The sequence below is a fragment of the Dromiciops gliroides genome, chromosome 4, assembly GCF_019393635.1.
Source record: "Dromiciops gliroides isolate mDroGli1 chromosome 4, mDroGli1.pri, whole genome shotgun sequence".
In the NCBI taxonomy this organism is placed as follows: Eukaryota; Metazoa; Chordata; class Mammalia; order Microbiotheria; family Microbiotheriidae; genus Dromiciops; species Dromiciops gliroides.
The window spans coordinates 368,843,833-368,857,563 of NC_057864.1; the positions used below are offsets into that span (position 1 = coordinate 368,843,833).

A 13,731-nucleotide genomic window follows, 5' to 3' on the forward strand; every position below is an offset into this window, starting at 1 on the left:
AACTATGTATTTTTTGTAATTGCCTTTATCTTTTGTTTGTTTAAAAAATCATGTACTTTTTAACCAATACCAAATTGCTTTGTTGTTTATTTCTTTATAATATAGTTTTGAGTTCTGAAGTAATACTCACCCTTACTTCATATATATTCATTATTTCTCTTCTTATTCTAGACCTTTTGTTCTTCCAAATAAATTTGTTATGTTATACAGCTCTATAAAAAATATATCATTTTCAGGAGCAAAAAAATAGCCAAGTTTGATTTATTTCCTTCATGAAATCTTCCTTGACTAACCTAGTCTGAGATAAACTTTCATTTCTCCAAACTCCTATAGTTAAACCATGCCTGGACAAAACAATTTAAAACTTGATTATCCTTTACTTTTTTTTTTAATTCAACAGTTTAACAAAGATTTATTAGGCCACTACTAGATGCAAAACTCTAGGGATACAAATTCCTACCCTCAAGGAGCTTACATTTTGCTAGAATAATATAACATGTACACATAAAAGTAAATTTTAAAAACATGTACAAAGCAACGCAAAGTAATTTCAAAAGAGAAAAAGTGTCAGCAACTAGGGGAAATCAGGAAAGGCCCATATAGGCTTAAGTTAAACTAGAGATTTGAAGAGGTAGAGCTGAACAGAGAGACAAGGAAGATCACCTGTACAGAGTTATGGAGTAGAAGATGGAATATAATTTATGAAAAACAGCCAGCAAAACAGTTTAAATAGAATAAAGATTATAGGGGAAAGGGTAATATGAGATAAGAACAGCACGGTAGAAAGGAAGCAGCCTGAACAAAGTTTGTCAGGCTGATCACATTGTATTATATTCTAGAACCAATAATGGTTTTTGAGAAATTGGAATTATAGGAGAAATTGGGATTATAAATTTAGCAGCCATAAGAAAGAACGATTTGAGAGACTGAGACAGAAAGATAATCAGAAAACTACCACAATTCCATAGGTGAGAGATGATAAGGGTCTAAGTTAGAGTTGAGGGTGAATGGAGAAAAGGGAGCAGATTAGAGAAATGTTATAGAGATAGAATCAATGAGACTTGGCAGCTGTTTGGATATTGGGGAAAGATGGTGAGCAAGAAGGAAGAGTCAAATGTGATTCTAAATTGGTGGATGTTGTTTTGTCACCCCAATTACAGATCGTGTTTTACATATCTTCTTAACCACCCCCCTTGTACATTTTTAAACTCAGTCCTGATGACACAGTAATAACTTCATAAATTTTAATTGTCAATTTTATATATATGTTTATATATATATATATGTATATATAACATACAAAAACATAGTATGTATCTAACTCTTGACCATATCATATTTGTCTGAATTATTACAAACTAGTGGTATAAAATATGCAATAACCTATTTGAAGGTCAGAACACTAATAGCCTCAAATTTCATTTTGCATTCTCTTTGTTGGTATAATTTTTAATGGGCTTCAGGGAACAAGTTGGCTGTACCTGAATGTGAGCTAAAGATTTTGCCTGACAAAATATACTTGAGTGCATTCCTAAACCAAGGGTAAAAAAAAGCCATGAATTAATGGATTACAGGTAGAATTGAAATACCCAAGCCACACTAAAAGATCAAGCACTACCACAGGAGTAGAATAACCTAAATACAGATCAACCAAAACAGCAATAAAACATGGTGACCAGCAAGCTTTCTCTCTATTCAAATTCCCAGGAGAGCAATAGGGTAGCCATTATAACCAAGGGCCACCCTAATCAGTAAATCAACATTCATTAAGTGCTTCCTCTCCTGGGCACTGAGCTAAGTACTGGAAAAAAGGCTTAGAAAAAAAGATGACCAGCTTCATCCAGAAACAATTAAGATGTAACACCTACCATAATGCCATCACAACCCAGGATCCTGGGGTATATATGAAGGTTGGGAATTATAGGGAAAAGAAAAAAAAATTCAAGATTGTTGAGAACTATGACTGCTATAATCCCACTAAACTAGTGATTACCAGGAAGCCACTTTTCTGTATTTAGTCCTTGAAATCAAACTGGAAAATAAACACCTCTTGAACCCACTCTTTTTTGAGTCATGGGAAAGGAATTTCTTCATTACCACCCCCTTTCCTATTAAGTTTCATCTTGGTTTCTGTCCACCATTCAAACTCTTAAAGATTATTTTGATGTTTAATTCAACACATTAACCATTTCTTCTATTCTTGTGTCATCAGTAAATTTGATAATAAATATTTTAAACTGGATAGGGCTTTGCAAAATTCAACTATTATCAGGTAAGTTATCTGACAAAGATAAGCTGCAGGATTAAAGAAGGCTAAATGTCTCAGTTTTCAAAAAAGGGAAGAGGATAGAGAATGAAAATTTAAGGGTTGGTGAGCTTATCTTCTATTACTGGTAAACTTCTAGAACATATCATTAAAAGGGTATTTTTGAATGCTTAGAAAGGGGTTTAATGATCACTAAAAGCCACTATGGCTTAGCTAACTTTTCTGATAGAATAATAAACTGAGAAGAATGCTAATAGTAATAGTAACCATAGATCTCAGGAAAATATTTGACATGTCTCATGCTGTCCTTATGGGTAAGATAAGAGAGCTATAGACTAGTGCTCGCTTTGGCAGCACATATACTAAAAATGGAATGATACAGAGAAGATTAACATGGCCCCTGCACAAGGAAGACATGCAAATTTATGAAGAGAGCTATAGGCTAGATGGTAGTATAGTTATGCATATGTAGAATAAGTTGAATTACTTGATCCATAGAATGATTGTTTCTGGATAACGTTACTTTTGGGGGAAGTTTATATTGGAGTGCCCCAGAAATATATCCTTGATTCCGTCTTGGTTCCGTTGAATATGATTTCAACAACTTCAATGAAATCATAGGAGAGTTAACACATTGTATGACAAAATTAGAATACAAAAGTGTTTCAATAGGCTATAAAAATGTGGGAAATCAAGTAAAATTAAATTTAATAGGGATAAATATTCTCTGTTGTTTCCAAAAAAAGTAACTTCAAAAGCATAAGATGGCAGTGTTGTATCTCAGTGCAGTTATTTTGAAAAAAGATCTGAGGAAAAGATCTAGGTAGCACAGTGGATAAAGCAACGGGCCTGGAGTTAGAAGGACCTAAGTTCAAAATCCAGCTTCAGATACTTAATAAATGTGTGACCCTGGGCAAGCCACTTAACCTTATTTGCTTCAGTTTCCTCATCTGTAAAATGAGCTGGAGAAGGAAATGGCAAACCACTCCAGTATTTTTGGCAAGAAGACCACAAATGGGTTCATAGAGACAAGACTGAAACAACTTAACAGTAATAACAAATGATTAATATAAGTATAATATATAGAAGTTATACTCAGCTCTAGTCACACTATATCTTGGAGTATGGTGTTCTCTTCTTGGCACTGCATTTGAGGAAGGAAACAGATAAAATGAAGTGACCAAAATAAGATAACAACAATTGGCGAAAGAAATGGAGAATATGTCAAATAAGTGCTAATTGAAAACACTGGATATATTTAGCATATAGGAGGGAAAATTTAGGGAGAACATGAGAGCAATCTCCAAGTAATTAAGGTGTCATATGGAAGAGAGGTTAGGCTTTTTCTGTTTAGTCTCAGATGCCAAAACTAAAGAAATGAACATTTCATAGAGGTAGATTTCTGCTCCATGGAAAGAAAATTTCCTGAGTTTATATTCCACCAATCCAATTTGCATCCACAAATCCAAGATCAGTTTATTTGCCATACCTGGTCACCATACTTGGATTTTAAAGCAAACTATTTAGAATTTCATCTACAAAGTCACAATACAGAAATGTTTTCCATTTGTAATTCATTTCTTCTCCAAAATTATTAGTAGTATTTAATAGAATAGAGAGCTATATGTTCACACACACACACACACACACACACACACACACACACTGTTAAATCCTCAAACTAACCTTGCCATCACCAAAGTCCCTAATCTGCCAATGCCATTTCCTAAGAGGCTTCATAGCTTTGGCAGTCAGAAATCCCTTATTCCTGAGGAATAAATTAAGGGAATGCTTTAAGAGGCAAGACAAGAAAGAAAGAAAGGGTTGTGTGAAATACACAGTTTTCTGGGTTTTATCTGGACAGAACTTTTGTTTCTGAATTCAGCTGCAGTTATCCTGAGAGCCTAGTCCTGTTCAAAAGCACAGCAAAAACAACTTTGAAGCCATTTCATTTTATCATAAAATAGAATATATTAAAAGACAATATATAGAAAGACAAAATAAATAAAAGGTAAATGTTCACTCCACAAATCCAGTTGGTAAAAATAGAGGCTTTATAGCATATATCATCACAAAAAACCCTTTATACCTGCTATTCTAGTGGCACATAGTAGGTACTTAATAAATGCTTCTTGACAATACTGGAGAGCTAGCAGTAAAGGGAGAATGGCTTGTAAGAGAATGTCTCCCATAGCAATAATGAATGACTCTATTCTCCACAATTAGTTGTTTCTTTGGACCCAGGTTCTTCACCATAGAGGGTGAGGCTTAGACCCTTCAACAAAAGCTTCCTATGTAATCACCTTGCCTGAAGACACTCCTAACTCCCATCTATCTTTCATGTAGCTTTTTTTTTTTCCTTTAGGCATTGCTGGAATCTTACCTTTCACCTCAAAAGGTTAAAAGAAAATATATACAGAATTGAGTGCAGAAATGCATTTCACCCAACAGGAAAGTAAGAGTGAACAGGGAGAATGGAGGAGGGAATTAGGGGGGAAGGGAAAGTCAGGAATATATTCCAGAAAACATGAATCATAAGCAAAGCAAATCTAACCATGAAGTGTTGATTATAAAGAGAGGTTTAAAAGGAGAGAGAGTATAAGAATCTGTCCTTATGATTAAAGGGAAGGGAAAAGAGGGACAGAGGAGTAGAAACAGATTTAATTTAGTACAAAGCACTGGTACTGAGCATAATTTTTTACTTCTCACCTTTTTAAAGATGAGACAGAAAGTACGGATAGGAAAAATGTAAGAGGATACAATGGAGGCAAATATGCAATTAATGATAAAAATGTGAATATGAATAGGATGAACTCACAGAAGAGGATAACAGAATGGATTAGAAACAATATGGTTTTCATAAGAAAACACAGTTAAAAGATAAAGATTCACACATCATTAAAATTAGTGTGAGAAAAAAATCTATTACCATTCAGCTGTAGTAGAAAAAAAGGTAAACGTAGCGGTCATAATCATATAAGGCAACAGCAAAAATGGGCTTAATTAAGAGAGATAAACAGAGAAACTACATTATGCTCAAAGATACCAAAGACAATAAATTAATAATATAACTTAATAGAATGGAATAGCATCTAAATATTTAAAAGAAATGCTAAATGAGTTACAGGGAGAAATAGACAGTGAAGGGGATGGCTTCAGAGAAGCCTTGGCAGATTTGTATGAACTGATGCAGAATGAAGTGAATAGAACTAGAAGAACAATTTATATAATAAGAACATGGTAAAGACAAACAACTCAAAAAGATTTAGAAACTGAACAACATAGCAACCAAATAGAATTCTTGAGGAGGAGGAAGAGGAGGAAGAAGAAGTAGCTAGCATTTATATAGTGAGTTACAAATATTTTAAATCCTATTATTAGCCCCATTTTACTGATGAGGATGGTTAAGTGACTTGCCCAGAGTCACAAAGCTATTAAGTGTTTGAGACAGGATTTGAACTCAGGTTTTCTTGAGTCCAGCTCCAGTACTCTGTCACATACACCTAGCTGCTGCCTTACCCCTGTTAAGTAGGAGCTGAGGCCCTCCCTTTGACCCTAGAAAAGGGATGCATGACCAGGAACATATATGGCTTGATTTAACTGGAAGAAGGAGGCTTGGCTTCAGTCAGTCAGTAAGCATTTATTAAGTACCTCCTTCAGAGAAGTTTACTAGAGTATTTACTCATGACCTGTTTCCTATTCTTTTTTTTCCCTTCTAGCTGGCTTCCACAATTGTGAGACCCGTTTGGGGATCATTCCATACTGTAAGGAGTCAGGTGGAAGAGGTGGCTTTTTCCCTTTCCAATAGTTAAAAGTGGCAGCTGTCAGCTATGATATTGCCAAGGGTGGTGAGGAGCTGAGAAGGCTTCACTATAGGTCCAGCATCCCCAGCGGTGTGGATATACCCATTCAATGCCATTGCTTCAATGTTGGTATTTGAAATAAAAATAGGCTGACAGGACAAGTTCATACCCCTACTGGGTATTAGAAGAAAAAATGGAAAATGATTTGGGACTATAAATACTATATGTTCAGAGACACTACTTTCCTCCAAGTCGGCTTGGGGTAAGCCATTCCAGATGCATCCAGTGATAACACCTTGAGGAACATTGATTTCTCCTCTATTGGGTCTGAGAAAGGTCGGTGTTCCTTAGAAAATGTGCCCATTTTATTTTGCCTACTCATCTTGCCAGCCTATTTCTTGACTTTTGACTCCTTCTTAAAGTGGGGCACTGTTTCTTGGATATACTGTCCCCAGCTTCAGGGGTTCACAGGTGGTAAGATTTAAGGAGAATCACATTCTCAGCTCATCTGGTCTCTGTTCTGGTCTGTAAGTAACCACAGACTGCTTTGCTCTTTTACCCAGAAACAAATCTGGTTCACTTTGGTTGCAAGTGTGGGTGTACCTGAGCCCCTCCCCCACCTGGGACCACTACCCAAGACTGTGTCCTGTATGGGAGCCTGGCAAAACATCAGACTTCCATCTCAGTGCCAACAGAGACCCCTGTACTCTCCCCTCCATCCAACTGCTCACAATTGCAGCTGATTCAGAGACTCGGGAAGTCTCTTTCTCTGGTGAGGCCTGGGGCTAGATCTGTGTCATCTTGGCTTCTGGTTGGGGTCCACTCCCACCCTGCTACAACAGACTCCTCCTGCTGAACTTCTAAGCAGTCTTTGGCTCAAAAATGGTCTCAGCCCATCTTTTTGTGGGTTCGGATGCTCCAGAAATTGTCTTATGGCATTATTTGGAGTTTTTTGGAGTGATTGTGTCAGGAGCTCTAAGTGCTTACTACCTTTCCTCTGCCATCTTGGCTCTGCCTCTCATAATGAAATGTGCCCATTTTAAACAGGAGCTTTTTTTTTATTCAGTTGTGTCTCTGTGACCCCTTTTGGGTTTTCTTGGCAAAATACTAGAGTTGCTTGCCATTTTCTTCTCTAGTTCATTTTACAGATGGGAAAACTGAGGCAGACAGGGTTAAATGACTTGCCAAGGGTGACATAGCTATTAAGTATCTGAGGTCAGATTTAAACTCAGAGTAATAACTGGAATGATGCCACCTGCTGGAGACTTACTGTAGCAAAGCTCTGCCATGAGGAGAAGGCATCTGAGGGCAAGACATCTGGCTCTTTGGCATCAGGAAGTGACGTTTGCTGGTGGGAGGAAGAGGGGGAGAGGCTGCCGCTCTGTCACTCTTTCATCAGGACTCTGTTTGAGAGTGGAGTGAGAAATGTGCTCTCCCTTTGATAGATAGATGAATCTAGGCTTTTCTCTCTCTCTTCACCAAATTCTTATTCTCCTTAATAAATGCTTAAAAGTCTAACTCTTGCTAAAGCTTATAATTTATTGGCAACTACTCATTAGATATTTTAGACAGACTAGCTAGAATTTTAGGAAGATGAGTCTTCCTGACTCCAGGCTCAGAACTCTATGCACTGCCCACCTAGATGCCCAAACAACAGGGGTTTATTATCTTCCTATTCACAATGTATATTTTATAGCAATTAAGTTTAGTGTACACATAAAGAAAGACTACCAACTTATTTATAATCAATGCAAAGGGAGACAGCATGACAATGGATTGAGGCTTGGTCTTGGAGTCAGAATCTTAATTTGGAATCTTGGGATCTTCTATCTCTGACACAATATACTTGTGTCCAAAAGCAAGTCACGTACCCTCTCTGTGCCTACAACCAACTCTCAGGTACTGTAAGTGAGAGACAGTTTGTCAGCCGTCATTAGCACAGGAGTTTCCATTGCATTGATTCCCCATAGCAATAAAATGGCTGGTAGGTACAGTCCAGGGGTGTATTGGGTGTTCCAAAAGTACTAACACCTCTGGTATGAGTATTTGCCAAGCCATTTTCAGGGCTGTTTATCCACCTTTGGTGTCCACCTGCCACGCAGGGACCATTTCCAGTTGTCCTGATGTATATCTTGCCACTGGACCTCTCTGCAGGAGAGAGTGAGGCAGATGACTTTGCACAGCCCTTCCTTACTTAAATCCAATTCACTGCAAGTCATGACATCACTTCCTGATGTTATGTCTCTCTTCAAAAACGAAGAACAAATGACAACCACCTGCCACCCAACTCTCTGTGGTTCTAAGAGACTGTAGTATGTAGCCAAAGCCATGTAAAACTGTCTTGTCAGACAGGCTAAACCAAGTTGAGGGTAATCAACAGTCTTCAAACCCATCTGAGTTAGGGGGATGTTTACCCCAAGCATGTGAAGACTCCCCCTTCCAATCCTCACTTCCCCCACTTCCCACTTCTCTGAGAAATGGGCAGGTGAAAACAATTTGTTCCAATAGCCATGAAGGCAGCTGAAGCAGTCTTTGTAGAGTATTTGGAGCTTGTTCAGACATCAAAATCTCCAAGGTGTATGCTGGGCCATTGCCAGTCTGGCTTTTGTCCTGATGACTCTGGAAGAGAGTGAGGTTGATGATATTGTGTTATTCTGACTCACTTAAATCCAATTCACCCATGAGTCAAGACATCAACCCTTCCTATTGTTGGTCTGCTTTGAAAACAAAGGACAAACAATAGCAGATGTAGTCCATCCCAGCCCCAATCAATTGCAGTTATTATCAGGAGATATATCAGGAGAGTTTGGAGGCAGGCACCACTGGAAAATCTTATTGCAGTTTTGCTTATTTCCTACAAGATATTGGTATTAAATAATATCTTGAAATCTGAACCAACACTTCACCTCTTTGGTGAGTTGCTGTGTGAATTCCAAAACCTATCTAAAAATGTGAAGCAAAACCAGATAGCAATAGAAAATTTTCTAAAAAGTTATTGAAGAGCTATGCTCTAACATGGGCAGCCAACACCAAAGAAAGTACAGATAACTGTTTAATACTCAGGCGAAACTATTAAAATACACACGTGTGTGTATATGTATATGTATACATATATGTGTGTTATACACATGTAGTCAGGGAGTCCTAAAAGACAGTACAATTTTAAGCTTTAATAGCTATACATACAAACACACCCACATATATACATATATAGTTATATGTGTCTACCTGCATATCATGTGTGTAATAGATATGTGTGTATGTAGATACATATATGTGTGTATATGAGAAGTACATTAATGAAAAATTCAGCTATCAAAAATTAAAATCCATATACTAAAAAGACACATAAATGCATGAATATTACAAAACAAAATGCATAATTTATGTTCTTATGGAGTAAACAGTAGTGTAGTAGAATAAATTCCATACTAATGGGTAATGGAAAAAAGTTTCTTCTCCTAGTTCACACCTAAGCCTAAAGGGATTGTATCCTGGGGTTTCTCTGGCACTTCTTTGGCCGAGTTCCCGAAAGGTTGGGGTACTTTAGGCATTAACTCAGAGTTCACAGTATGGAGGACAGAATAATAAAAGGTGACCCTTAAACTGAGAAATCCTTTAATATCTAACTGAACTTTGCAGAGGAGCTTGTCAGAGGTACTGAACCAGGAGATTAGAGGGAAATGTTACCAAACAGACAAGCATTGACTGTTTAGGTGGAAATCATTTGTAGACTTATTCAAAACTATTTATTTAGTGATGTTTGGATTAAGAGAAACAGTTCTACTGAGCTAATTGGATATATACTGCATATAACAGAGGCTGGGGGCTTGATTTTTTAATAGGAAAGAGGGAAGAGATTAACCATTTATATAGTGCCTACTGTGCCAAGAAATGAGCTAAGTATTTTACAAATATCTCAGCAAACAGATAATTACATATGAAGGATGGTATCTGACTTTGTACAGAGATGCCTTTAATTTATTTTTTTCAGGAATATTGGAAGTGTCAATGATAGCTTTTCTGTGATTACTAAGAAAAACAAAGACACTTCCAAGCTCAGAAAGAAGAATGATGAGCAGCAACAATGGGTCCCAGCCTTCAGTAGTACAGCTCTGCTATGAGAACATCAATGGGTCCTGCATGAAAACTTCCTACTCCCCAGGACCCCGAGTCATCCTCTACATGGCCTTTGGCTCTGGGGCTCTGCTAGCTGTGTTGGGAAATCTTTTGGTCATGATCTCAATCCTTCACTTCAAGCAGCTGCACTCTCCAGCCAATTTTCTCATTGCCTCCTTGGCTTGTGCTGACTTTTTGGTGGGAGCCACTGTGATGCCCTTCAGCATGGTGAGGTCGGTGGAGAGTTGCTGGTATTTTGGGGAGAGTTACTGTAAATTTCATTCTTGTTTTGAAGGGTCATTTTGTTATTCTTCCATTTTTCACTTGTGCTTTATATCCATTGATAGATACATTGCTGTCACAGACCCTCTGGTCTATCCAACCAAATTCACTCTGTCAGTTTCAGGAATGTGCATTGTATTCTCCTGGGCTCTTGCCATTACATTTAGTTTTTCACTTCTTTATACAGGTGCCAATGATGATGGGCTGGAGGAATTAGTAAGTGCCCTCACCTGTGTGGGAGGTTGTCAGATTGCTGTGAATCAAACCTGGGTACTGATAGACTTTCTGTTGTTCTTTATTCCCACCCTGGTTATGGTCATTCTTTATTGTAAGATTTTTCTAGTAGCTAAACAACAGGCTAGAAAGATTGAAAGTATGAACAGCAAAACTGAGTCATCCTCAGAGAGTTACAAAGCCAGAGTGTCCAAGAGGGAGAGAAAAGCAGCAAAAACACTGGGTATTGCAGTGGTTGCCTTTCTGATTTCATGGTTCCCATACTTTATTGAGTCAATAATTGATGCATTCTTAGGATTCATCACCCCAACATATATTTATGAAATTTTAGTTTGGTTTGCCTATTATAATTCAGCCATGAACCCTTTGATCTATGCTTTTTTTTACCCTTGGTTTAGAAGAGCAATTAAATTGATTGTCACTGGGAAAGTCTTCAGAGGTCATTCTTCAACAATAGATTTGTTTTCTGAACAAATGAAGGTTTTAGATTGAAGACATTAAAATATGGAAAAAGTTAAAAATGGAACAGGTGAATTATTGTGAGATGAAAGTATGCTCTCTTCATTTAGTCCAAATCCCAATTTCACAATTGATGTTTAGTAAAAGTTATTTACCATGCCAAATTATATGTAAATAGTGTTTACAAGCTGTCTTCCAAGTTGCACTCCTGTATTTGTTCTTCTCAGTTAATGTTTGTTTTTGTCCTTAATTCCTCATTCTCTAGGACCAAGGGGTAAAAGGGTTTTTTCTTCTCTAATGAATATTTTATAATCTTATTTAATCCCTTCCCTCTGTTAACCTTTCATTTGGAATAGATAAGGCACCTATTTTGCTTATTCCGATTCCTTCCAACACCATCTCTTGATATCCTTTCTTCCTTTTAAAAAGTTTAATTTTTTACATATAACAAATCTGAATGACTTTCTATTGAGCAGTTATCAATTATATTTATTTAATTCAGTAGCCCTGAAAAGTTTTCAGTTGTATTTGGGATTGTAGATTTTTTTCTTTCATTGCCTTTTTTTTAAAAGAGAGTAAAGTGAGAGATCAATCGCACATACAGCCAATAATGAAGCTGAGCCTCCCAGTAAAAGGAATTCATACAATGACAATGATTTTGCTCCCAAAGTCCTTGGCTTCCTTTATATTCTAGCCAATTAGAGAACTTCATAAAGTAACCTTAGCCCAACACAGTTGTTTTTTGGAGTGTAAGTGCATTTTATCATTGTTTCTTATACCATTACTTCATTAATAATAATTATCACAAGCATGTATATAGCGTACAGCCCAGGCACTGTGCTAAGTGCTTTACAAATATTTTCTCATTTGTTTTTACAACAACCCTGGGCTTCTATTATTATCCCCATTTTACAGTTGAGGAAACTGAGGTAAACAGAGGTGAAGTGATTTGTCCAGGATTGCAAGTGTCTGAGGCTGGATTTGAACTCAGGTCTTCATGGCTCAAGGCCCATAGTTTGTATCTACTACACCAAGTAGCTACCTAATTAGCAACAATAAATATACTTCAATAACATAACATTACCAAAACAGCAGTTACAGCAGATTCTAATTTTCTTTTACAACTATTTGCTCATTCCATTCATATGTTAAGGGCTAAAATTCTAGCTAGTCTGTCTAAAATATCCAATGAGTGGTCGCCAATAAATTATAAGCTTTAGCAAGAGTTAGACTTTTAAGCATTTATTAAGGAGAATAAGAATTTGGTAAAGAGAGAGAGAAAGGCCTAGATTCCTATCTATTAAAGGGAGAGCACATTTCTAGCTGCGCTCTCCACCAGAGTCCAAAGGAAAGAGCCCGAGACAGAGTGCTAGTCTCTTCCTTCTTCCTCCCACGACCCAACGTCACTTCCTGATGCCAAAAAAAAAAGACTCCTGGTCTTGCCCTCAAAGACCTTCGCTTCATGGGCGGAACTCTTCTACAATAAGTCTCCAGCAGGTGGCGTCATTCCAATCGTTACACATATAAGAGGCTACTTCATCTAAAAAAAGTCATAAAATTAACATGGGACAGCATTGATTTTGGGTTGTTGTTCAGTTGTGTCCAACTCTTTGGGACGCCATTTGGGATTTGTTTGCCAAAGATACTGAGATTGTTTGCCATTTCCTTCTCCAGCTCATTTTACAGATGAGGAATTAAGGTCAACAGGGCTAAATAACTTACCCAAGGTCACCCAGCTAAAAAGTGCCTGAGGTCAGATTTGAACTCATGAAGATGAGTCTTCCTGAATCTAGGCCCAGTACTCTATCCAATGTGCAATCTAGCTGCCCCCAATTTTAGTTCACAATTATAATTATATATGTATGGATATATGTGTGTGTGCATGTGTGTATGTATGAATATACAAATGCTATTGCCTACCACATGCTATCAAATATGTTGCAGCTATATATGGTATACTTTCTGTTACTACTTGCTTTATAGTCATCAATTCCATGAAATGTAGTTTCCTTTCTCTTTAAATAAAAAGTACAGGAAATTTTAAAAGAGGTTATGGATGTATTTATTTTAAATCTTTAGAAACTAAATTAGAAATGTATATAAAAATGTTGAAATATTTTAATAATTTTTCCATGGTTTGATGCATAGCAGACCTATGAGAAAACATGATTCTCATTGTGTTGTGATTTGTGAATTGAATATTAAAATATCAGACAAACTGTGTCTTCCTTATAACTTAATACTTTGCCTCATATTAGTCTTGCATCCCCCTGGTAGGAACCATATTCTCCAGCTTATATGTCTGGGCTTCCACTAGAGCAAAGATGCTTGATAGAGGGTCTTGTCTAAGGTTCAGGGGAAATTGGAAGGTTTCCCACCCTTTGTTGTCCGGCATTTGGGAATAGCTTAGTAAGTGGTCAGAGGATGACTTCATTTTTCATTGAACTTTCTTAGTTACATAAAAGAGTTGTGGGCTAGTTGTATACCCCAGTTGGAATATACAGTGGAGATAGAAGGATGTTACACCTTAGATTTTTCACAACACATTTCTAACTGGCATTTGCCTTA

General features: G+C 37.1%; 1 protein-coding gene and 1 non-coding gene across 3 annotated transcripts; both read left to right on the top strand.

Annotated features, from left to right (window-relative positions):
* Window positions 1-2,604: 2,604 nt before the first annotated feature.
* LOC122726960 lies at window positions 2,605-2,711 on the top strand. The gene has a single exon (XR_006352951.1). It is a non-coding gene; the product is annotated as a U6 spliceosomal RNA (small nuclear RNA).
* On the top strand, window positions 2,682-11,196 carry LOC122754421 (trace amine-associated receptor 7a-like). Of its 2 annotated transcripts, XM_044002822.1 has the most exons (2): window positions 2,682-2,707; window positions 10,140-11,196. In XM_044002822.1, the coding sequence occupies exons 1-2, from the start codon at window positions 2,682-2,684 to the stop codon at window positions 11,194-11,196; spliced, it is 1,083 nt and encodes a 360-aa protein (XP_043858757.1). The 2 variants fall into 2 exon arrangements, with proteins under 2 accessions (XP_043858757.1, XP_043858758.1); XM_044002823.1 differs by lacking the exon at window positions 2,682-2,707 and having other exon boundaries at window positions 10,132-11,196.
* Window positions 11,197-13,731: the final 2,535 nt, after the last annotated feature.

Bases quoted from the DNA above. Each gene is read 5' to 3' on its own strand.
- LOC122754421 (XM_044002822.1), top strand. From the start codon at position 2,682: ATGCAAATTTATGAAGAGAGCTATAG. The intron at 2,708-10,139 runs GCTAGATGGTAG...CTCAGAAAGAAG, and splicing joins ATTTATGAAGAGAGCTATAG to AATGATGAGCAGCAACAATG.